The sequence below is a fragment of the Nerophis ophidion genome, linkage group LG23, assembly GCF_033978795.1.
Source record: "Nerophis ophidion isolate RoL-2023_Sa linkage group LG23, RoL_Noph_v1.0, whole genome shotgun sequence".
NCBI lineage: Eukaryota > Metazoa > Chordata > Actinopteri > Syngnathiformes > Syngnathidae > Nerophis > Nerophis ophidion.
Genome location: NC_084633.1, coordinates 39868310 through 39892744, shown reverse-complemented (window position 1 = coordinate 39892744; position 24435 = coordinate 39868310). Strand labels below are relative to the sequence as shown.

At 38.0% G+C, this 24435-nt stretch overlaps 2 protein-coding genes, 1 long non-coding RNA gene and 1 other non-coding gene across 4 annotated transcripts in view; 3 read left to right on the top strand and 1 right to left on the bottom strand.

The window, feature by feature from the left end:
- The window catches only part of pick1 (protein interacting with prkca 1), a 32549-nt gene extending 12043 nt beyond the window's left edge, over positions 1–20506 (top strand). The window contains exons 5-13 of the mRNA XM_061884558.1: positions 2331–2397; positions 6612–6701; positions 6773–6826; positions 6893–6955; positions 7040–7173; positions 10563–10655; positions 13268–13318; positions 13391–13535; positions 17242–20506. Of these exons, the coding sequence (XP_061740542.1) occupies positions 2331–2397; positions 6612–6701; positions 6773–6826; positions 6893–6955; positions 7040–7173; positions 10563–10655; positions 13268–13318; positions 13391–13535; positions 17242–17504 (960 nt within the window). The 3' untranslated portion in view covers positions 17505–20506. The remainder of the gene's footprint in view (positions 1–2330; positions 2398–6611; positions 6702–6772; positions 6827–6892; positions 6956–7039; positions 7174–10562; positions 10656–13267; positions 13319–13390; positions 13536–17241) is intronic.
- Positions 12760–14228, bottom strand: LOC133541269 (uncharacterized). The gene is made up of 3 exons (XR_009803820.1): positions 14168–14228; positions 13365–13577; positions 12760–13276 (listed from the first exon to the last, which is right to left on the bottom strand). It is a non-coding gene; the product is annotated as an uncharacterized LOC133541269 (long non-coding RNA).
- A 1398-nt stretch (positions 20507–21904) lies between the features above and the next one.
- Positions 21905–21977, top strand: trnar-ccu (transfer RNA arginine (anticodon CCU)). The gene has a single exon. It is a non-coding gene; the product is annotated as a tRNA-Arg (tRNA).
- Positions 21978–22044: 67 nt separating this feature from the next.
- Positions 22045–24435, top strand: part of plbd1a (phospholipase B domain containing 1a) — a 35269-nt gene continuing 32878 nt past the window's right edge. Inside the window, exon 1 of the mRNA XM_061884555.1 lies at positions 22045–22224. Coding sequence (XP_061740539.1) covers positions 22167–22224 — 58 coding nt within the window. The 5' untranslated portion in view covers positions 22045–22166. The remainder of the gene's footprint in view (positions 22225–24435) is intronic.

The following is a 24435-nucleotide window of genomic DNA, read 5'->3' as shown; positions in this document are numbered from 1 at the left end:
TTTTTGGCATCACAACATCTTCTTTAGTTTTTTTTAAAATGTATATTATGTTTTTAAAGTCAGGAAATTCGTCCCTGGACACATGAGGACTTTGAATATGACCAATGTATGATTGATACTTAAATCTGGGGTATCATCTAAAACTAATGTAAAGTATCAAAGAAGAGAAGAATATGTGATTATTACATTTTAAGATAAGTGTAGATAGAACATGTTAAAACAGAAAATAAGCAGGTATTAACAGTAAATGAACAAGTAGATTAATAATCAATTTTTTCAGTTTTTCATTTTCAAGTTGCAGCGGTAATGAAAATGTTGTGGTGGTCCGCCACATTCAATTACATCAAGGGGGAACCGTGCAATGAATGCACCCTGTGTTTTTTTATCTATGCACTCTCACACACGTCATTGATGGTGTCATTATTTACCGGCCGGGGGAGAGTGTGAAGAAGGAGGTGCGTGCTCAGTCAACTTACACTTCCGATCCCCACCAAGGAGGACAAAAGCATGAGAGACGGGTGAACATTTTACAGATTGCTGCAATCTTGGGATAGTTGGGTTCTGGTATCACAACTACAAACCCCGTTTCCATAGGAGTTGGGAAATTGTGTTAGATGTAAATATAAACGGAATACAATGATTTGCAAATCATTTTCAACCCATATTCAGTTGAATATGCTACAAAGACAACATATTTGATGTACAGGTTTTGGAACAACATAAGCTGCATTCTAAGCGCCATCTTTTTCATGGACGCCCCTTCTTATTTCAGCAAGACAATGCCAAGCCACATTCAACACGTGTTACAACAGCCTGGCTTCGTAAAAAAAGAGTACGAGTACTTTCCTGGCCCGCCTGCAGTCCAGACCTGTCTCCCATCGAAAATGTGTGGCGCATTATAATAATAATAATATTAAATATGGATTAGATGTATATTGCGCTTTTCTATTGTTAGATACTCAAAGCGCTCACAGTGAAGTGGGAACCCATCATTCATTCACACCTTGGTGGTGGTAAGCTACATCAGTAGCCACAGCTGCCCTGGGGTAGACTGATGGAAGTGTGGCTGCCAGTTTGCGCCTACAGCCCCTCCGACCACCACCAATCATTCATTCATCATTCTTCACCAGTGTGAGCGGCACCGGGGGCAAAGGGTGAAGTGTCCTGCCCAAGGACACAACGGCAGCGATTTGGATGTCAATAGGTGGGAAGCGAACCTGCAACCCTCAGGTTTCTGGCATGGCCGCTCTACCCACTACGCCATGCCGTAAAATACGACAGCGGAGACCCCGGACTGTTGAACGACTGAAGCTCTACGTAAGACAAGAATGGGAAAGAATTCCACTTTCAAAGTTTCAACAATTAGTTTCCTCAGTTCCCAAACCTTTGAGTGTTGTTAAAAGAAAAGGTGATGTAACACAGTGGTGAACATGCCCTTTCCCAACTACTTTGGCACGTGTTGCAGCCATGAAATTCTAAGTCAATTGTTATTTGCAAAAAAAACCTAAAGTTTATGAGTTTGAACATCAAATGTGTTGTCTTTGTAGTGCGTTCAATTGAATATGGGTTGAAAAGGATTTGCAAATCATTGTATTTCGTTTATATTTACATCTAACACAATTTCCCAACGCATATGGAAACGGGGTTTTTATTTGTACTTACTCCTTTTTGTAGAATAAATTGTTCATCTTCAAAATCTAGTCACCTCTCATTATTTAGACAGCCTTAGAACTAAAGGATTTAAGAGGACTCTCCTTTCTAAAATGGTGGGTCCTAACAATTTTGATAAAAAAAAAAAAGCTTAAATTTATATTTGTTTGAGGCTATTAATCTTTTACTAAGTGTAACTCATAAAAAAGTATGAAATCCGGACCACATGAAGTGCATGGAACGTTAGGTATGCGGACATAGTTTCAACATAGCCGCTACAATACAGAGCGTTGGTGTGTGGCAGAGATTGTTTATTTAGGTTAATGTGTATGTGTAAAAAGTGCAATTCCAATGTTAATTTGCACTTATATGGAAAAAAGAACCCTGATGGAAAGCAGAAAAAGTAAACAATTTTTTATCGAGCAGGGATTGACACTAAGGTGCGTTTTAGTCATTATTCGAACATACTCGTTGATAGATTATTCAATTACTAAAAAATAAATCGATTGCTTTATTGAACATTTTGCCTATTTATCATGACTCCCTGGTTATATCTACAATTAACTACTTTTCCAAATATATGCTACAGTGCAACTATCCTACTGAAAGTCATTTGTCTTTTAAGAAATACTTTTTTTCCATCAGTTATTTTCATTTATTTTGTGCTTTTTATTTTTCAGTCCGAAGCAGTAATCCACTACAACAAATTGCAAGCAGACCCAAAACAGGGAAAGTCCCTTGATATAGGTGAGTCCTGCACTTGACACTTTCTCAAATGGAATCATTCGTAAAGACTAAGAAACCATGCCTCGATGACACACACGAGTACAGAGGAGCCAGGTGAAGAAACACTATCACAGGATCCGTCTGCACCAGGAGGTCATAAGACCACGGCTGCCAGGACGCTGACACAAAGCGACCCCACAGCCATGGCCGATACGATCCCTGATGCAGAGGCTCCCTCCCTCTAAAGAACGCCGCTAAGTGAAAATAATAAAACAGTAAGAACAAATGACAGTAAATATATATAAATAAATAGAACTAAATCAAATTTAGCATAACTACTAATTTTTTTGGGGACCATAAGGCGCACCGGATTTTCATAATACTGTATGTTGAAGCACAGTACATCTTACTGCTCCAACAAACCATCAAGCGGTGCGGCTTCGTAGCTTACCAAAGTCGTACTAAAACATTTTGACGGATTTTTGATCGCCGTGTGTAATGTTCTATATTCTCAATGGAACATTTAAAGTTTTGGTTTTGTTTACTGGCGTCATCTGGCAGTCCACACGTATCTATTATGTGTGACTGCCATCTACTGGTCACACTTATCATTACACCATGTACCAAATTAAATAGCTTTGACGTCGGTTAGCACAACCAAAATTGTTCCGTACATTAGGCGCACCGGGTTATAAGACGCACTGTCGAGTTTTGACAAAAATTTAAGGATTTTAAGTGCGCCTTATAGTTCGAAAAATACGGTAATAAGCAGAAAAAGTTAAGTATGGATAACTTCAATAGAATTAAACATTAGGTAAAAGCCAAATAAAAAATATGGGTCTTAAACCTGGTCTTAAACCTTGGGGATCTTCCAAATGTGGTGAATGTTACAGGTCCCAGGGACCCGAAAGGGTTTAAGCCACAAAAGTTTTAAGTCATATATGTATTTTTTTTTCATTAAACGCTTAAATCTCTAGATCAGGGGTAGGGAACCTATGGCTCGCGAGCCAGAGCGGCTCTTTTGTGACAGCATCTGGCTCTCGGATAAGTCTGAGCTGACATTGCTTAACACGATAAGTAATGAATAATTCCACTTGTAATCACAGTGTTAAAAATAAAGTTCAAAATATAAAACATTCTCATGCATTTTTAATCCATCCATTTGTTTTCTAACGCACCTGTTCAAGAAGTTGCGTTAATGGTAAGAAGTTATTTATTTTTTATTGGTTATTGTGGGGCTTGCCCTCCTGGGCGTTCTTCAGACCACTAAGCACCAACATGAGAGCCTGTTTCAGGGTTGAAATATTGTTTTATTTTTCAATAAGTCTCTCAGTTGCTTTCCAGCAATTGTCTTTTCCTCTTTCGCTCTCGCACGTGCTTTTGCTCCTGCTCCAACCCCGTCTCTCCTCCTGGCTGCTGCTTATACCAGAGCAACAGGTGATGAGATAACAAGGGGCCATCTACGCACTTGTCACTGATTTTGAGGCCGATCCCGGAAACACTCCGCTTCGCTGCAGGTCCACACACACACATACACAGTTAACTTCAGAATAACAATATTATTACAAAGAATAAGAGACCTATTATACTCTAGAAATGTTGGTCTTACTTAAAAATGCATGCGTTTAATTGTGTTCAGTGTTAAAAAAATATTATTTGGCTCTTACGTAAATACATTTTTAAAATATTTTGGCTTCTTGGCTCTCTCAGCCAAAAAGATTCCCAACCGTGCTCTAGATAAACTTCAGATCTATTCGTCGATATAAAGTTTTTTGAATGCCTTTTTTGCCAAACAAAAACCCCTATTCTTGGTGAAAAAGAAAGACTTTGTAATATTTGTGTATGCTCACAATATTTTTGTAACCACAACACAATTCTTGTCACTACCAACGTGGTTTATTAGATACTAGTTGTTGGCACATTCAAAGCAACGATGCTTCCAATATGAATACATGCTACTCCAGCGGTATCTACTGGTTGAAAAGTCAAATTACACCTCAACTAGAATGTGCACATATTTCAAAGAGAAATGCTTGGAGTCATTTGGTTTTCATGGGAAAAGCCTAAAATTAACAGGTGTACGGTATATTGAAAAATGGCCGTTATATAGGGAGTGACGGAGATAGATATCTACATATATCCATATTTAAGAGTTTTTTTTCTGTAGTCATATTTGAAATAGCTAGTGTTTTCAATTTGTACTCTTTCTATTTTTTAATCTCTGGAGGGTGGGGGCGAGGGACATATTGAAGAAGACAGCCCTTCCGTAAGGTTTTCAGATCAACTGGGAGACGCGATTTGAATGTGTTTTTAGGTTGGTCTCTCCAAAGCTTTGGAATAAATTGCAAAATACCTATTCTGTTCTGAGTGATCATTTAAAATCAGTTTATGTGTCATCAAAAGAGCTTGGGATTGACCAGTAATTTAAATTCCCTTGGAGGAACATCTGGTCTAAATGCAACAGGAGTCAATAGGGAACTCCAGTATATTCATTCAATAGCTCATGCTAACAATAACCTGGCAATGCAAATTTTGAGATTACTTCCTTTACCATTTATGTGGCCGTATTTCATCCTGCTAACATTTAGTTGAGTTGAGTTTGAGATTATTTGGAACATGCATGCATACAACATGATGCATCACACATGCATGCATACAACATGATACATCACACATGCATGCATACAACATGATACATCACACATGCATGCATACAACATGATACATCACACATGCATGCATACAACATGATACATCACACATGCATGCATACAACATGATACATCACACATGCATGCATACAACATGATACATCACACATGCATGCATACAACATGATGCATCACACATGCACGCATACAACATGATGTATCACACATGCATGCATACAACATGATACATCACACATGCATGCATACAACATGATACATCACACATGCATGCATACAACATGATACATCACACATGCATGCATACAACATGATGCGTCACACATGCATGCATACAACATGATGCATCACACATGCATGCATACAACATGATACATCACACATGCATGCATACAACATGATATATCATACATGCATGCATACAACATGATACATCACAATTTCCAGTTTTTCTTTTCAACATGTTGCAAAAGGAGTAGATAGAAACAGAGATGATATAATCCTACACCTTGTCCTTTACATTGCAGTTGCTAACACTTTTGTTCACTTAGGGTTCTCAATTTATCCACACTATACTCCATTATAAGTAATAACATTAAAAAACAAATAATTTGTGAAGTAAGTTGTATTTCATATAGTGCCATAAATAAGATTTGTTTGAAGTTTTTTTAACTGCATCATATTAGTACATTGATTTATTTGCTTAATCTATTCCATCATTTAATTCCACATACTGATATACTAAAGGTATTAAGTGTTGTACGTGCATACAAATGTTTTAAATATTTGTTTCTCTAATGTTATATTTCTTCTCTTTTGTTGAGAGGAAATGTTGTACGTTCTTAGGTAGCAGGTTGTAGTTTGCTTTGTGCAACATTTTAGCTGTTTGCCAATTAAATATTACGTGGAATTTCAGTATTTCCAATTAAAAACAATAAAGGGTTTGCATAATTAGCTTTATTCATGATTGTTGTGTTTCTTGCCACCATATTTTTTATGAGATTTCCAGTTCACTTCATCATCAATCATTATACCTAGAAATTTAATTTAATTTACTCTTTCTATTCGGTCTTTGTATTTGTGTTTGACTTTCCCTTCTTCTGTCACCGAATCGCATTATTTCAGTTTTACTGAGGTTTTAGGATAGACTGTTTTTGTCAAACCATCTCTTTAAGTTGTTAATTTCTTCTGTTATTGTTTGTATCATCTTCTGTGTGTTCTCTCCTGAACAAAATGCTGTTGCATCGTCCGCGAATAATACTAACTTTAAGTCTTTTGCAACTTAACAAATGTCATTTCTGTAAAGATTGAGCCATTTTGGTCCCAGCATTGATCCCTGTGGTACGCCACATCATATATTTAGTGTTGTAGACGTTTGTTTGCCTCGCTTCACATACTGTTTCCTGTTGGTTTGAAATGAAAATTCTGTTGCATAGTGTCATCGTCCTAGCAACTAAAAAGACCCACAAAAGGTCCCAGGTCTCTCCAAGGGTTAAAAACATGAACATCCTAACTTTGATATAACTATAGGCCTACTACCTTTTACATCCAATGCTTGTATTTCAGTGCTGAAAAAAGTGAAACATCGGCTGGTGGAAAATTTGAGCTCTGGAACCGCAGACGCCCTGGGACTCAGTCGAGCTATTTTATGCAACGGTGAGCTTGTCATATACACAACACTGAATATTGTTGAGTTCATGTGTTTGAACACTGCATTTAACGTGCAGATGGACTTGTTAAAAGACTGGAAGAATTGGAGAAAACAGCAGAACTTTACAAAGGTATGGTCTAAGTTTATTTAAATGAAGTTTTGTTTTAAAGACTCAATGATAAGCACGTCCTTTCAGGCCTGATGGAGCACACCAAGCGCCTGCTCAGAGCCTTTTTTGAGCTCTCACAAACGCACAGAGGTGATGAGCACACTTGACAAGCCGGTGGTTGTTTATTCTGCTTGCAAACACAGCATCTAATGTGCGCCTTGATTGATCTCACAGCGTTTGGAGATGTTTTTTCTGTCATCGGAGTGCGAGAGCCCCAAACCGCTGCCAGCGAAGCCTTTGTGAAGTTTGCCAACGCTCATCGCAACATCGAGAAATACGGCATTCAGTTGCTGAAGACCATCAAACCTGTGAGTACAGTCAAAGCTAAGCTTTTAACCTCGTGGTACTTTCTGTAGAACATACCGTATTTCCTTGAATTGCCGCCGGGTATATAGTATGCGCCTGCCTAGAATTACTGCCGGGTCAAACTCGTTTCGCGAAATAGTTAGCATATGCTTAGGATTTCTGCCGGGTCAAATTCGTCACGTCACGAGTGACACTTCACCTGTCATCATTTTCAAAATGGAGGAGGATGATTTCAATCATTTGAAATCACATAAAAGGAAGAAGATTAAGAGCTATTCAGTAGGATTTAAGGTCCAAGGTATTGAATATGCTAAAAAGAACAGTAAGCAGCTATGTTTTATTAATATACCGTAGCTGCGTGTGTCAAATATGAGTCATTAAATGACTCCCGCCTCCTGGTGGTAGAGGGCGCTAGTGATCCTTCTTGCGACTACTCGGCTACAGAAGAAGTGACAACAAGCAGCAAGAGTGAGCAGCGATCGTTTATTTTTTCCTCTCGCTTGCATTTTTAACATGAAAGATTACATAGCTAAAATAAAAGTTTTTTCCAAACTGGACTTTCAATCGAAGCAGGAGGTAATAAAGGAAGATCTCCATCGAGACAGAGAGACTTTTAAAACTGAAGAAAGATAAGGAAGACTTCTATAAACAAGTTACCCAAGCTTTTGATCAAAACAAGCCGCGTATGGACTTCATTTATAAGTAAAGGTAAGACCATAATAACGTTTTTTTAATTAAATCTGCTTTTCGTGATGGTATCCTTACATCACACTCAAATTTATAAGAGCAGGCCTAAATTTACCGCATACCTTTGGTAAGTGCCGGAGTGAGAAGAGGTTTTAAAATAATTAGCGCATGCTTGTCTTTACCGCATGCCTTTGGTAAGCGCCGGAGTGAGAAGAGGTTTTAAATTAATTAGCGCCCGGCAGCAATTCAAGGAAATACGGTATTGGGGAACATCTTTTGAGACCAAATGAACTTTATTTGGGGTTAATTAGTGTTACTTAATCATTGACAGGTGTGAAGAAACTACAATTTACCACAATCTTCAAATAAAACACACTTTTGCTATTTTTTTTTTTCATTTAGGTGTTTTCCTCAAAATGAATATCAACTTGTTTTTTGACAAACAAAATTATTATTATTTTTTTGTTTGTTTAACAGGTGACGACACAACAGTGCAATATGACATTAAAGTACTTCCTTTGGAACATTTTTCCTGCCCCACCCCACCTTCAGTGACAGATGCAAAGAAACACACAACACAAGTCAATCAAAAACAAATAAATGAATAAATACATCTTTAAAAAATAAAATAAAAGGGATGGAAAAAGCCATAGTAAATTGTAAATAAGTAAATTAATACTTAAATAAGCACTGATAACAACAAAAAATAAAATACTAATAATTGGTATTTGTTCAAAAAATATAGAAATCCATTTTAAAAAAGGGTGGTTGTGGTTTGGCTCAGTGGTTGCAATCAGGCAGAGATGTCAAGGACTTGTCATAATTGAAAAAGTTCCCCGGGTCTTTTCAAATATACTGTAGATTCCTTAAGTAGCCTTAGCTTGACGCTCCTCTACTATCACAGTCACTCCGCTTGCTGCGGCAACAACAAAACAAAACTCCAGACGTTCTTCTTCGTTTGTATGGTTTACTTGTGATCTTAATAATTCAAAACATAAAACAGTCACGATGTGGGAAAAAATGAATGACAAAATAAAGAGAGTTTGTTGCAGAACGAGTTAGAAAAAGTATGAATGAGAATAAGTATGAGTGAGGTAAAAAAACTGTGTGGCTCGATTCCACCGCACCTGACTGCCATTACCCATGACACCTTGCGTCCAAAAACCACCTTACCACACAGATCCTTCCGTCATATATGCACTTAAAACAGTCACGTCATGAAATCATTTTGACAAATGTAATAATTACAATTAAAGTGAGCTTTATATAATTACTCTAAGCATTCAATATATCAATTTTCTTATCATGCAAATAAAGTAAATAGTCCCCTTTTGGCTGAATAAACATAAAGCAATTTCCATAAAATTTAAATTAACTTAAACAGTATTTAGGCTCCTACATATACTTTGGGGATCTGTTTTGAGAGCTTTAGTAGCAGCTGCAGTACATCCAGAACGCCGCTGCTCGAGTCCTGACTAGAACCAGGAAATATTACTAAAATAGGCCTTCCTGTTGCTTAGAGAAGAGACTTTAAAACAGCTCTGCTTGTGTACAAGTTTTTTCAGGGTCTTGTGCCAAAGTACATCTCTGACACGTTAGAACCATATGAATCCACTCCAACTCTCAGAACCAAAAATGTGAGACAATAGGAGAGCAAAAATAGAGGTTTCATAAATACAGCAACTACAAACTGGAGCAGTCACACACTACTGTATAATTAAAAGTACAAATGACTTACAACATAAACATAAAAACACGATGTAGGTAAAAAAATGAATTGTCTCAATAAAAAACATTTAAAAACAAGCACAGTGCCCGATAGAAACTGCTCCTCTGTCCTTTAAATTGGCCTGAAATTCCCCCAAAATGATCAGTTCAGGTAACCTCAGATTTTTTTGAAATTCATTCTATGACCATGGACTAACAAATCTCAAGCATTTTTTTACCAAGACTTGTGTTGGCTCTAGGAACCAACACGCCTAGGATGGCCTGGGATCTTAAACTGGAGCCACTTCAGTCTCTACCCACAAAAGAGCATTGACCACTGAAATTATTTTATCTACACTCTTTGATTTAAATTGGAATAATAAAGTGTTTTCTTATGATGATTATATTTTATGATTTTATTTTGAAGTATAATTTCTTTCTTTATTTTTTTTTGCCTGTAACTTTCCGTAAAGAAATGTGAATTGTTTCGTGTATGAATTTCCTTTTATAAATAAACTTGCCCTGCCATAAGCCCCCTCTGTGCACCTACGGTGAGATGGAGGTTGAGTAAGTTCCCAATTGATGAGTACAGTACAAGATATTAAAAGTACAGTAAATGGTTGCAAGAGGGCACCAAACAAAGCCAAAAAAAGGTTCTGGAGAAATAACTGAAATATTTGCTGTATTAAGTGTTTTTAATACTTCTGACCAGAAAGTGGCAAAAATTATTTTTTAAATTTGTATTCAGATATTTGTTCTCATAAAAACTATGTTTTTGTTCATTTTTTACTGCTATATTTTTTTATCTTTTTAAATGTACACTGTATATAGTACAACTAGGCAATGTCAGCTGTGATAGGCTCCTAATACAAACAAGAAGTATAGAAAACTGATGGATGACAATTAGTTTATCAAACACGTATGTATGTTTTTGTGCAAACCTATCAGAGGTCAAAATAAAAGCCGTCTCAAATCTTACTAATTTCTTGCTGTGCAGATGCTCCATGATTTGAACACCTACCTTCACAAGGCCATACCCGACACCAAGCTCACCATTCGCAAGTACCTGGATGTGAAGTTTGAATATTTGGTAAGTTCATGTCGTTCTGTGTCAGTGATTGATTTCAACCCTTGGGGATCCTCCAAAATGGTTTCAGCCATAGAAGTTTTAAAAGTAAGTCATATGTGTATGTATGTATGTATATATACATATATATATATACACGCACACAAATACATGATATATATGTATATATACATTATACATATATATATATATATGTATATATGTGTGTATATATATGTATGTATATATATATACTGATATATACTGTATATATGTATGTGTATATATATATGTATGTGTATATATACTGGATATATGTATATATTAGGGGTGTAACTGTACGTGTATTTGTATTGAACCGTTTCGGTACGGGGGTTTCGGTTCGGTGAGGAGGAATACCGAACGAGTTCAACACGTACATATGAAGTAGCCGCCTATGCTAAAGTCTTAACAAGCTGCTCTGCTCCGTTCTGCCTCTGTGTCTGTACACAGCACTCAGCATTGTCCCTCCCACACAACCATCTGATTGGTTACATACAAAGCCAATCAGCAATGCGTATTCAGAGTGCATGTCGTCAGGGCTTCGGTGTCGATGTCGAGCAGATAGGTCTTTAGCAGGGGAGCAACTCACTCTCCCCAAATTATATTCCAAGTCAACTACTTTCTAAACATCACTATGAGCCCGTTGACCTTCTAGAAACAAACTGCAGCTCAGCTCACTCGCAGTCCTGGCTTTAGGTGAAGGCAGTTAGCTTTTAGCGAAACGTTAACTCATTGTGCGGTGTGTGTGCGCGCGTGTGTGGGTGTGTGCGCGCGCGTGCGTTTATGTGAGTGTGTTACGGACAGTGTTGATTGAGGTGTGTTGAAGCAGCAAAAAAGGACATTATATTAAATGAAGAGTTTCTGTCTCTGATAGTGTATAAAATAATTTAAGTGCCTCATAAAGCCTACATCAACTCCATGGTGGTCAGGGATGAATTTTCAGCTATAGTTACATCAATCATTAGTAATGTAGCAGCCTAGTTTTGAATGGCAGGGTCCATGCTATCACATGTTGATAAAAATATAACATTTACATAATAAAAATCAAATACAGGCTTCCCCCATGCTGTAATAAATTAAGCATGATGAGTTGACTTGAAACTGTTTAATGTTGCACTTTTTATATGTAGAAAAAAAGTTGTCATTTTATTTCATCCAAGCAACAACTTGAGTCAGTTTAATGTGGATTAACGTGGGCAGAATTATTATAGTGTTCCCAATGTTAAAAGGATCAAGCCATTGTTTACAAACTTGGTAAATAAATAACCCAAAAATGTATATTTTGTTGTTTTCTTACTGTACCGAAAATGAACCGAACCGTGACCTCTAAACCGAGGTACGTACCGAACCGAAATTTTTGTGTACCGTTACACCCCTAGTATATATATATATATATGTATGTGTATATATGTATATTAATATATGTGTATATATGTATATATATACACATGTATCTGTATATACTGTATGTATATATATGTATGTGTATATATGTATATATATATGTATGTGTATATATGTATATATATGTATGTGTATATATGTATATATATGTATGTGTATATATGTATAAATGTATGTGTATGTATATATATATATATATATATATATATACATATATATATATATATATATTTTCCTTATCAAAAAAAGGCATACAACTTTTTTTTTGAAAACGAAAAAAGTTGATCTAAAGATTTAAGCGTTAAAAGCAAAAAAAACATATACATACATATCTATTTATATATATATATAGATATGTATGTATATATGTATATATACACAAATACATATGCATGTATGTGTGTATATATATATATACATATGCATGTATGTGTGTATATATATATATATATATATATATATATATATATATATATATATATATATATATATATATATAAATAGATATGTATGTATATGTTTTTTTTTGCTTTTAACGCTTAAATCTTTAGATCAACTTTTTTCGTTTTCAAAAAAAAAAGTTGTATGCCTTTTTTTGATAAGGAAAACCCAGTTTTTAATGTAAAAAAAAACATACAATATTTTTGCACTCTGACACAATATTTTGTAACCACATCCACTCAACTCTTGTCACGACCAAATCATCAACATGGTTTTTGGAGGCAAGTCCATAGCAATTATGTGTCTAATATGAATGTATGCTACTCTGGCGGTATCGAGCGGTTGAGGGGTCAAATTACCTCAAATTACATTTCTTACAGAGAAATGCTTGGATTCATTTGGTTTTCATGGGAAAATCATTTTAAAATGACAGGTTTAAAGTATTCAAAAATGGCTGTTATAAAGGGAGTCAATAGGGGACAAAAGGGTCCCGGGAACTCCAAAGTATACTCACTCAACAGCTCGTGCTAAAAATAACTTAGCAAAGAACGTACAATGCTAGTTTTGAGAACTCCTGTGGCTGGATATCATCCTGCTCACCTTTTAAAATGAACTGTCTGTTTCATGATGTCCTCTTCAAAGGCACTAAAAACCCCCCAGAAAGGTCCCAGCAGGTCTCCCCAAGGGTTAATATTGTGTCTTTTGACTGGCAGAACCATCGAAACATGCGCTTTCTCTTTGTCTTGTAGTCGTACTGCCTAAAGGTGAAAGAAATGGACGATGAAGAATACAGCAGCATTGTGAGTTCATATTGCCCCAGTTGTCATCTTGCTGCAGACCACTCACTTGACAATGTGTGTGTCTTCCCCCAGGCCATGGGAGAACCTCTGTATCGCGTCTGCACTGGAAATTATGAGTACCGCCTGGTGCTGCGCTGTCGGCAGGAGGCGCGGGCGCGTTTCGCCAAGATGAGGAAAGATGTTCTGGAAAAGATCGAGCTACTGGACCAGAAGCACGGTTTGTTGGACTTCTTTCACTCTCACTATCATCAGAGTGGGACTGCAATATAAGAATATTCAGCCTTTATTCAGCCTAGTCTACTGGTCTACTGGAGGCCCGCCAGAACTTTTCATTTGGCCCGCTGAAAATCACTTAAATATGCTTGATGGAACCATTCAACCTAGGGTTGATCATGTATGCCAGGGGTAGGGAACCTATGGCTCTAGAGCCAGATGTGGCTCTTTTGATGACTGCATCTGGCTCTAAGATAAATCTTAGCTGACATTGCTTAACGCGATAATTATGAATAATTTTGCTGGTAATCACAGTGCTAAAAATAACATGCAAAATACAAAAAATTCTCATGCATTTAAATCCACCCATCCGTTTTCTACCCCACCTGTTCAAGAAGTCGCATTAATGGTAAGAAGTATTTTATGTCACGATGGGGGGGTTGCAGCTTGCTGCGGGGTCGTTCTCCCAGGAAGGCAGACGGACTACTCGGCACATTGCATTTAGGTAAAAACATGATTTAATTTTAACTAAAAAAAATATACAAACAAAAATCGCTCACAGCGGAGGCACAACTTGGGCTAAAAAACAAAGCTAACGCATAAACAGACTAAGAACATAAATCAAACAAAACTTACTTGGCATGGCATGAAGCGCGAAACTATGGCAAGGCATGAAACAAGTCAGCACAGGCCGACTGACTGGAAAGACGAGCTTAAATACTGCCTCTGATTAGTGCTCGGGAAGCAGGTGAGCGGGCATTTTGTCCACCAGAGACAGGTGGACAAAATGAGTAACCAAGGAAACCAGACAAGGGAGTGGAAAAAAAACAGGAACTTAAAGAGTCCAAAGGACAAACAGCACAATGCCAAACAAAAACATGATCAACAGACATGACAATTGATTTATTATTGGTTAGCTTCAGAATAACAATGTTATTAAAAAGAATAAGAGACTTATTATACTCTAAAAATGTTGGTCTTACTTAAAAATGCACGCATTTAGTTGTATTCAGTGTTAAAAAATATGATATGGCTCTCACTGAAATACATTTTGAAATATTTGGCTTTCATGGCTCTCTCAGCCAAAAGGGTTCCCGACCCCTGATGTATGCAGTACTCCCGCCACCCCACAGGGTGCAACAGTGCGGTATATGTGTCACAGTGACGCAGCAGTAGTTAAGTAGAAGAAGACTACTCATTCAACCCTGGAAAAACATCAAAATAAAATGCAAAAATCAGACTTTTAACAAGGACTGGACAAAAAAGTATGAATATTCTGCCCCAGTCATTGTTTCCTGTGGGACCTTTAAAGCGACGGACACATGGATCCAGACAAACAGCAACTACGGTAGAAATCCACACCAAACTTGGTCAAACATTTGTAAGTAGATAATGGGCATAAATGTATTTAGTTTGTTTTGTTTTTGAAATCGCTGACTTCGTGATGTCTTTTGTATTTGTGGTGGTGGTGTTTTTTTTGTCTTGAGAGTACAATCAAACCTTGTTTAATACAGGTAGTGCTTAATTTGACCAGTAGAGGGCGAATACGCTAATTGTGATAAGTCACATAGAGTGTGTACAATGTTGTGTAAACATCCATCCATCCATTTTCTACCGCTTATTCCCTTTTGGGGTCGTGGGGGGCGCTGGTGCCTATCTCAGCTACAATCGTGCGGAAGGCGGGGTACACCTTGGACAAGTTGCCACCTCATCGCAGGGCCAACATAGATACACATACAACATTCACACTCACATTCACACACTAGGGCCAATTTAGTGTTGCCGATCAACCACATTGGTAGTTTATTATGTGAATGTATTAACACTAAACCTTCTATTTCTTTTACCGGTGTATAAAATACACAATGGACGTTATACTTTTGTAATGTTTATATTTTCAGTCTTACAAACCTAAATGAAGGAAGAAATGGAAGAAAAAACAACTACAGATGGAAGTTAATTTAAAAGAAGTAACATCAATCCTCGACAAAAACTGGAGCTTCTTTTTCTTCATGCTGTTAACTAGCTGCACACGTTGGAAACGAGTAGCGAGGGAAGAATAATGAATTATTGACAGGGCCGTGTGAAAGGTGATGTTTGTACTTTGCAATGAAGTAAACACAGTCTCAAAGAACCTGCCGAGGCACTTTCTCACCCAACAACCGCATTTGGATGTTGAAACTGCGGCCCTCTTCATTAGGTAGTTGAACAGCCCTAGTTTAGGTGTTAGTGTCACAGTTGTATTTGGAATGCAGATTTTTGATGTAGCAGGATTTATATATGCACAAGTGACAATACACTCGTCCCACGATACGAAAAATAAGGGGTTCCTAACATCAATTATCAACACTGAATTAGTCATCTTACTTTTGATTTGAATCTTACTCAATGATTATATCTAACCTACTTACTTACTCGTGATTGGAGAGCAAGTTCTTTTGGCTCCACTGCCGAGTGGCTCCTCAGATTTTTAGTTACTTACATTAATTTATCACCAAATGAATGTAATCTACAAACACATTAAAAAAAAAACCATGTATAGTATTTGTATGGCTTTATTGATAAACTTAACATAACATGTACATAAATACATTTTAAATAAAAAAAGACCCATTTTAATTTGTGAAAAAACACAACAATCACTGAACAAAATATCACTTAGAATGTGCAACGATTGAAAAACAAAACACAAAATCAACTAAACATCAATCAAAAAAATATTACTTAAATTGTGCAAAACAAAAAGAAACTGCAGCATCCAGGTAAGGTTTTGGTGAAAATTGGCATTCAAAAAACCCAAACAAATAAAGTGCAAATAAAAATACAGTTTTACCACATTAGTCATAATTTTTGCGCCTAAGAAACATCTCTATAAGTTAAACGCCAGACTTCAATCAATCAATCAATGTTTATTTATATAGCCCCAAATCACAAATGTCTCAAAGGACTGCACAAATCATTACGACTACAACATCCTCGGAAGAACCCACAAAAGGGCAAGGAAAACTCACACCCAGTGGGTAGGGAGAATTCACATCCAGTGGGACGCCAGTGACAATGCTGACTATGAGAAACCTTGGAGAGGACCTCAGATGTGGGCAACCCCCCCCCCTCTAGGGGACCGAAAGCAATGGATGTCGAGCCGGTCTAACATGATACTGTGAAAGTTCAATCCATAGTGGCTCCAAGACAGCAGCGAGAGTCCCGTCCACAGGAAACCATCTCAAGCGGATCAGCAGCGTAGAGATGTCCCCAACCGATACAGGCGAGCGGTCCATCCTGGGTCCCGACGAGCGGTCCATCCTGGGTCTCGACTCTGGAAAGTCAGTACTTCATCCATGGTCATCGGACCGGACCCCCTCCACAAGGGAGGGGGGGACATAGGAGAAAGAAAAGAAGCGGCAGATCAACTGGTCTAAAAAGGAGGTCTATTTAAAGGCTAGAGTATACAGATGAGTTTTAAGATGAGACTTAAATGACTTCTTCTGTTTGTTTGATAAATACATATTTTATGAGCTGATATTACAACTGAGTCCCGCCCACACGGACCCCAGCTGAGAAACAGGTATTTTTTTGTTTCAACAATCACAAAAATATCCCGCGAAATCCTTTAGGGACTGAATAAAAGCTTCGTACACATTTTGAAATAAAATGTCTTTTATTCCCAAATCCCCAAATCTTAAAAGTGTTTCTGTTGTCTTTGGTTGTAGTCCAGGACATAGTCTTCCAGCTCCAGCGCTTCGTGTCAGGCATGTCTCGCTACTACGACGAGTGCTACGCCGTGCTGAAGGAGGCCGACGTGTTCCCCATCGAGGTGGACCTCTCCCGCACCACCATCAACTACAGCAGCCAGTCCTTGGCCTACATGGACGAGGACGAGGGCGAGGACGGCGGGGGAGGAGCCGAGGAAGGAGGAAGCGGCGAAGGCGTCCAGGCAGAGAACGGAGGCGAAAAATTGATCGACGACGACTGAGTCACGTGACGTGTGTGTAGCGCCACCGCTCTCATGTTTACTCTTAAAGTTCTCTGGGTGGGACGATCATGTTTGAATGAAGACTACTGAAATGCTGCTTTAGGACCTCTTAATGTTTATTTTACAAATATTTTTCCCCACCTAATCAGGTTGATGATAAATAACTGTGATGGAAACGGCAAATGTTTTTGCCCACGAAGTGCATGTGATTTGTGCCTTCTAATTCTAAGTCAGGAGTGGGCTGTGGTTCTCAAACTTTGTTCACCAAGGAGCACCTCAGAACACACTTGGCTCTCCAAGCACCACCATATCGACCAACAGTAAAATACGGTAGCATAGAAGGCTTAAGCCTACTGAAATTTGGTTTTCTTATTTAAACAGGGATATCAGGTCCATTCTATGTGTTATAATTGATCATTTCGCGATATTGCCATATTTTTGCTGAAAGTATTTAGTTGAGAACATCGACGAAAAAGTTCGCAACTTTTGGTCGCTAATAAAAAAGCCTTGCCTTTACCGGAAGTAACAGACGATGTGCGCGTGACGTCACTGGTTGTAGAGCTCCTCACATCCTCACATTGTTTACAATCATGGCCACCAGCAGCAAGAGCGATTCGAACCGAGAAAGCGACGATTTCCCCATTAATTCGAGCGAAGATGAAAGATTCGTGGATGAGGAAAGTGAGAGTGAAGGACTAGAAGAAAAAAAAAAAAGACTATACATTGGGAGCGATTCAGATGTTAGACAAATTTACTAGGATAATTCTGGAAAATCCCGTATCTGCTTATTGTGTTACTGGTGCTTTAGTGAGATTATATGGTCGTACCTGTACGACCTGAAGGTCGGCCCCGCACCTTTCTTCAGCACCAGTCGACGGGTCGTGGCGATGCCCATCTCTGCCCTTCGCAAGGGACCCTCTTCGAAACACGATCTTTCGAAATGATCACTGCATAATACACTATACTTTGTGTGTGTGGTCCAATCCAACCATGTTCGCTTGACATCTCTATTCCATAGTAAAGCTTGACTGTCATCTTTGGGAAACGTAAACAATGAAACACCAGCTGTGTTTGTGTTGCTAAAGCCGGCCGCAATACACCGCTTCCCACCTACAGCTTTCTTCTTTGATGTCTCCATTGTTCATTGAACAAATTGCAAAAGATTCAGCAACACAGATGTCCAGAATACTGCGGAATTTCGCGATGAAAACAGATGACTTAATAGCTGGGAACGATGCTGGAACAAAATGTCCTCTACAGTCCGTGACGTCACGCGCACTCATCATACCGAGACATTTCAGCAGGATATTTCGGCGCGAAATTTAAAATTGCAATTTAGTAAACTAACCCGGCCGTATTGGCACGTGTTGCAATGTTAATATTTCATCATTGATATATAAACTATCAGACTGCGTGGTCGTTAGTAGTGGCTTTCAGTAGGCCTTTAAGTATTCGTCAAAAACATGGCAAAGGTTTTATTAAACAAGTATATGTAATATATTTGGCTGCTGTAACATCACACTTTGAACAGTAACACTGGGTTTGACTATTTAATGAAGGGATTATTTGGCGTACCACTGGACACAGTTTGAGAATCACTGTGCTACATGTTTGTTTGTTGGGACAGTGAGGGATGGTGCTGCAGCTCTCACACTTCTTTCTGCTTGAAATGCTTGCAGCTGCACGACAAAAGGGAGCTCTGCTAAAAAGATTCACAACCAAAGTCTTTATTAATCCAGGCCATTCCTTCGTGCGCTCACTTGATCTGCATAAACCAGGGGTGTCCAAACTTTTTGCACTGTGGGCCGCACACAGAAAAATGAAAGCATGTGGGGGCTATTTTCATATTTTTCATTTTCAAACTATAACAAAATATATGGATTTTTTAAAATGTATTTTACCTTTAGGGGTCTCGGGGACCATTAAGGGTCTCGGTCATTAAAATGTTAAAAATAAGTCAAATTATTGTTATTATTATTATTATTTAACGCTTACAGTAAATCTCTATATCAACTTCAAGTTGAAATTAAGTAATACAAAATGATTAAAAAAAGGTTTTATGGATTTTCTGTCAAAAACAACTTCGTTTTTTAATAGTAAAAAAATTAAGTAATTAGAGCCCTAAAAGATCAATAATGCAGGACACAATTGATTTTAATTCTGTAATATTTTTGGGTAATCAAAGTGAAAAGCTAAATAAAAAACCACTGAATATATTTGGGATCCAAAAGGTACCCCACTCATTAAGTGATGCATTTTAATTAGTCTTTTTATTTACTTTCAACACTTAAGTTACGAGATCAACTTCAGATATATCTGTCGATTTTACGTTCAAACTATTATTTTGTTTGTTTTATGCGCTTTTGTCAAAGAAAACTTTGATGTTTTTATATGACAACTACACAATATATGCAATATTTATCACATAAAACTTTTTAAAGTGAAATATTTGAAGTAATTGGAGCCTTGAAAATAATTCATTATAATATAGATTTTTTTGTCCTTATTTTTTTGGAGCAATGGCAAAAAAAAAAAAGACAAAAGAAAAAAAAACAGCTTGCATGGCAGCTTTGTCAACATTGCAACTTTTTCTCCTTAGATTTCACCTCATTCCACTTTTTTTTATTGTTTTATTTTTTAATTTTGCAATAGCATTTCCAGAATGTGTGGCGGGCCGGTAAAGAATTAGCTGCGGGCCGCAAATGGCCCCCGGGCCGCACTTTGGACACCCCTGACTTAAACCATGTTGGGAAAAGGCAAACACTACTTGTAAATAGCAACATTGAAGGGAACTACTGCTGAATATTTTAAATTGTACCACTTTGTTATTTATTCTTTATTTACACTTGCCAAAAAATGCTTCTATGAAAATATATTTATCTGTCGCTTAGATGATTCCTATTCCATCTTTTGGGAAAGAGGTATAACAGGTATCTTCTCCACTGAGTATATTTTGTCCATGTACTGTATACCATTTCATAAATAAATGGGTTGAATTACAATCAAGTTGTATTTATATTAAATGTATAACCATACTTGCCAACCCTCCCGGATTTTCCGGGAGGCTCCCGAAATTCAGCGCCTCTCCCGAAAACCTCCCGGGACAAATTTTCTCCCGAAAATCTCCCAAAATTCAGGCGGAGCTGGAGACCACGCCCCCTCCAGCTCCATGCGGACCTGAGTGAGGACAGCCTGTTTTCACGTCTGCTTTCCCACAATATAAACAGCGTGTCTGCCCAATGATGTTATAACTATAGAATGATCGAGGGCGAGTTCTTGGTTTCTTATGTGTGTTTATTGTCAGGCAGTTTCATTAACATCCTCCCAGTGCGGTAATAACACACAACAACAGCAGTCACGTTTTCGTCTACCGTAAAGCAGTTCGTTTGCCGTAAACAGCAATGTTGTGACACTCTTAAACAGGACAATACTGCCACCTACTGTACATGCATATGTGACTAACATCTACGGCTTTTAGAGAGTGCAGTGCACAACTGCGCACACAACATGGAGATCTTCCTCAGGAAGCAAAGGTTGACTGGTTTTGGGCCATGCTAGGGAGGGATGGAAGATTCCAGACTCTAGTGCATTGGATGAAAGCACTTTTTTGCGTGCCACACAGCAATGCATCATCAGAGAGAGTGTTCAGAATGGTTAGAAAAATAGGGACAGAGAATAGAACAAGGATGGACAATTCAACCCTTAACTCAACAATGAGTAGATTAGTGTTATGTGTGTGTATATGTGTAAATAAATGAACACTGAAATTCAAGTATTTCTTTTATTTATATATATATATACATATATATAGAGATATATACATATATATATATACATATATATATATATATAATAAAATAAATGTATATATATAGAGCGCTAGAATTCACTGAAAGTCAAGTATTTCATTTTCCATTTTCTACCGCTTATTCCCTTTTCGGGCCGCGGGGGGGGGGGCTGGCGCCTATCTCAGCTACAATCGGGCGGAAGGCGGGGAAATACTTGATTTGGTGAATTCTAGCTGGGATAGGTTGATTGGCAACACTAAATGGTCCCTAGTGTGTGAATGTGAGTGTGAATGTTGTCTGTCTATCTGTGTTGGCCCTGCGATGAGGTGGCGACTTGTCCAGGGTGTACACGTCTTCCGCCCGACTGTAGTTGAGATAGGCGCCAGTGCCCCCCTCGACCTCAAAAGGGAATAACCAGTAGAAAATGGATGGATGGTTAGCTGTAAATATACTCCCCCCCTCTGAACCACGCCCACAAGCACGCACCGCGACCCCCCCCCCCCCTTCAATCCCCCCCGAAATCGGAGGTCTCAAGGTTGGCAAGTATGCGTACAGTGACGTCACAGGTGTTAATGCTTTAAATATAACATGAGGACCGTCCAGGACTCGTAGGCCCCAGTGGCCTAATGGATAAGGCACTGGCCTCCTAAGCCAGGGATTGTGGGTTCGAGTCCCATCTGGGGTGTCTCTCGTTTTGGAGCGGACGTGACGTCATCAATATTAATTATCTTGTAATGTGACCTCTGTGCTTCCTGCTTTTCTCAAACAGTCACGTGACTCATGCTACTGTCACGAGATCCAGCAGTTGTCCTTCACGCTTTCACCAGCTAAAAGCGCTCTTGGACCTTGCCTTCTTTTTATTCCTGGACAAACTATGTTTCTCACAACTTTCTCTCTTCTCCTCTTCTTCAACGTGGCCTCCACAGCCGGCGGTAAGTACTTATACAACTTTTACTGCATCTTGTGTAAACACATGTTGACTTATTTTGTTGACTTTTGACGAAAGCTTCTACAAGAAGCACATTTAGTCCATAGCAACATATTAATGACAATGAACTGGTTTGGTCTAATTCAGTCAGGGGTGTCCAAAGTGCAGCCCGGGGCCATTTGCGGCCCGCAGCTAATCGTAAACCGGCCTGCCACACATTCTGCAAAAATTGCAAAATTGATAGTATTGCAAAAATTAAAAACATTAAAAAAAAAAAAAAGTGGTGAAATCTACTGAGGAAAAGTGGCAATGTTGACACAAAGCTGCCATGCAGGCAGTTTTTTTGTTCATTTTTTCTTTATTTTCTTTCTTTTTTTCCATTGCTCAAAAAAAAGGACAAAAAAATTCATATTATAATGAATTATTACTTAAAAGCTATCACTTTGAAATGTTTTATGTGGAAAAAATATTGCATATGTTGTGTGGTTGCCATATAAAAACATCAAAGTTTTGACCCAACAGCATAAAACAAACAAAATAATAGTTCAATATATCGGAAGTTGATCTTGAAATTTAAGTGTTAAAAGTAAAAAAAACAACTAATAAAAATGCATCACTTTATGAGTGGGGAACCTTTTGTGTCTCAAATATATTTAGTAGGATTTTATTTAACTTTTCACTGTGATTACTCAAAAATATTAAATAATTAAAATCAATGGTGTCCTGCATTGATCTTTGAGGGCTTTAATTGCTAAATAAAGGAACTCTCCTGAAGGAATCAATAAAGTACTATATATCAATCTAAATACTGCATATTTCAGTTTTTCTATAAAAACAAAGTTGTTTTTGACAGAAAAGGCATAAAACCTTATTTGTTTTACTTTATATCAACCTCAAGTTGATATAGAGATTTACTGTAAGCATTAAATTAAAAAAAATAACAATAATTTGACTTATTTGTAACATTTTAGTGACTGAGACCCTCTATGCTCCCCAGGAGCCCCGAGGATTTAAAAAAAAAATCCATATATTTTGTTATGGTTTGAAAATGAAAAATATCAAAATGGCCCCCGCATGCTTACATTTTTTCCGTGTGCGGCCCCCTGTGGAAAACATTTGGACACCCCTGAATTAAGTATTTACCATGAATTGATTAACCGACTTAAACGAGTTGAAAAACTTATTGGGGTGTACGGAATATGTACTGTACTGTGCAATCTACTAATAAATGCTTCAAACATATGCCAATAAACAACATATAAGTACCCCTTTGCTCGAGGGATTATTCCCTAAACGTGTAAACATGAACAAAAACAACAAAAAATGACTTTGAGAGGGGAAACAAACTATTGACCTAATCACTCTGGTATCGATCCGCCCTAATCACTCTGGTATCGATCCGCCCGCCCTCCTCGCGTGTCATGCGCACTTCTGCCTGAAAAGTGCTGACACATCAACAGGTAACAGCGGTTATATTGTTCTCTCTTTAACTACTATTCCTCTATTTGTTCGTTTCCTCTTTAATATCTGCCTAATTCCTGTTGCAACGTGCTTCCATCTACACTTCTTAATCCTCTTTTTTTATGTTTTTTCAAGCTAGCTCAGCTAGCATGCATGCTAGTTTTTGATATTATCAACATGTTCATACCATGAACTGATTAACGTGGACCCCGACTTAAAGGCCTACTGAAACCCACTACTACTGACCGCGCAGTCTGATAGTTTATATATCAATGATGAAATATTAACATTGCAACACATGCCAATACGGCCGAGTTACTTTACTAAATTGCAATTTTAAATTTCGCACGAATTATCCTTCTGAAAACGTCGTGGTATGATGACGCATGCGCGTGACGTCACGGATTTCAGCGGACATTTTGATCCAGCACCGATCCCAGCTATAAGTCATCTCCTATAATCGCATAATTACACAGTATTCTGGAAATCTGTGTTGCTGAATCTTTTGCAATTGGTTCAATTAAAAATGGAGACATCAAAGAAGAAAGATGAAGGTGGGAAGCGGTGTATTGCGGCCGCCTTTAGCAACACAAACACAGCTGGTGTTTCATTGTTTACATTCCCGAAAGATGACGGTGAAGCTTTACTATGGAACAGAGACGTCAAGCGAACATGGTTCCCTACCACATGTCAACCGGCAGGTTTTGGTGAGAAAATGGTGGTATTAAGTCGGCTCTTACCGTAGTTATGAGCG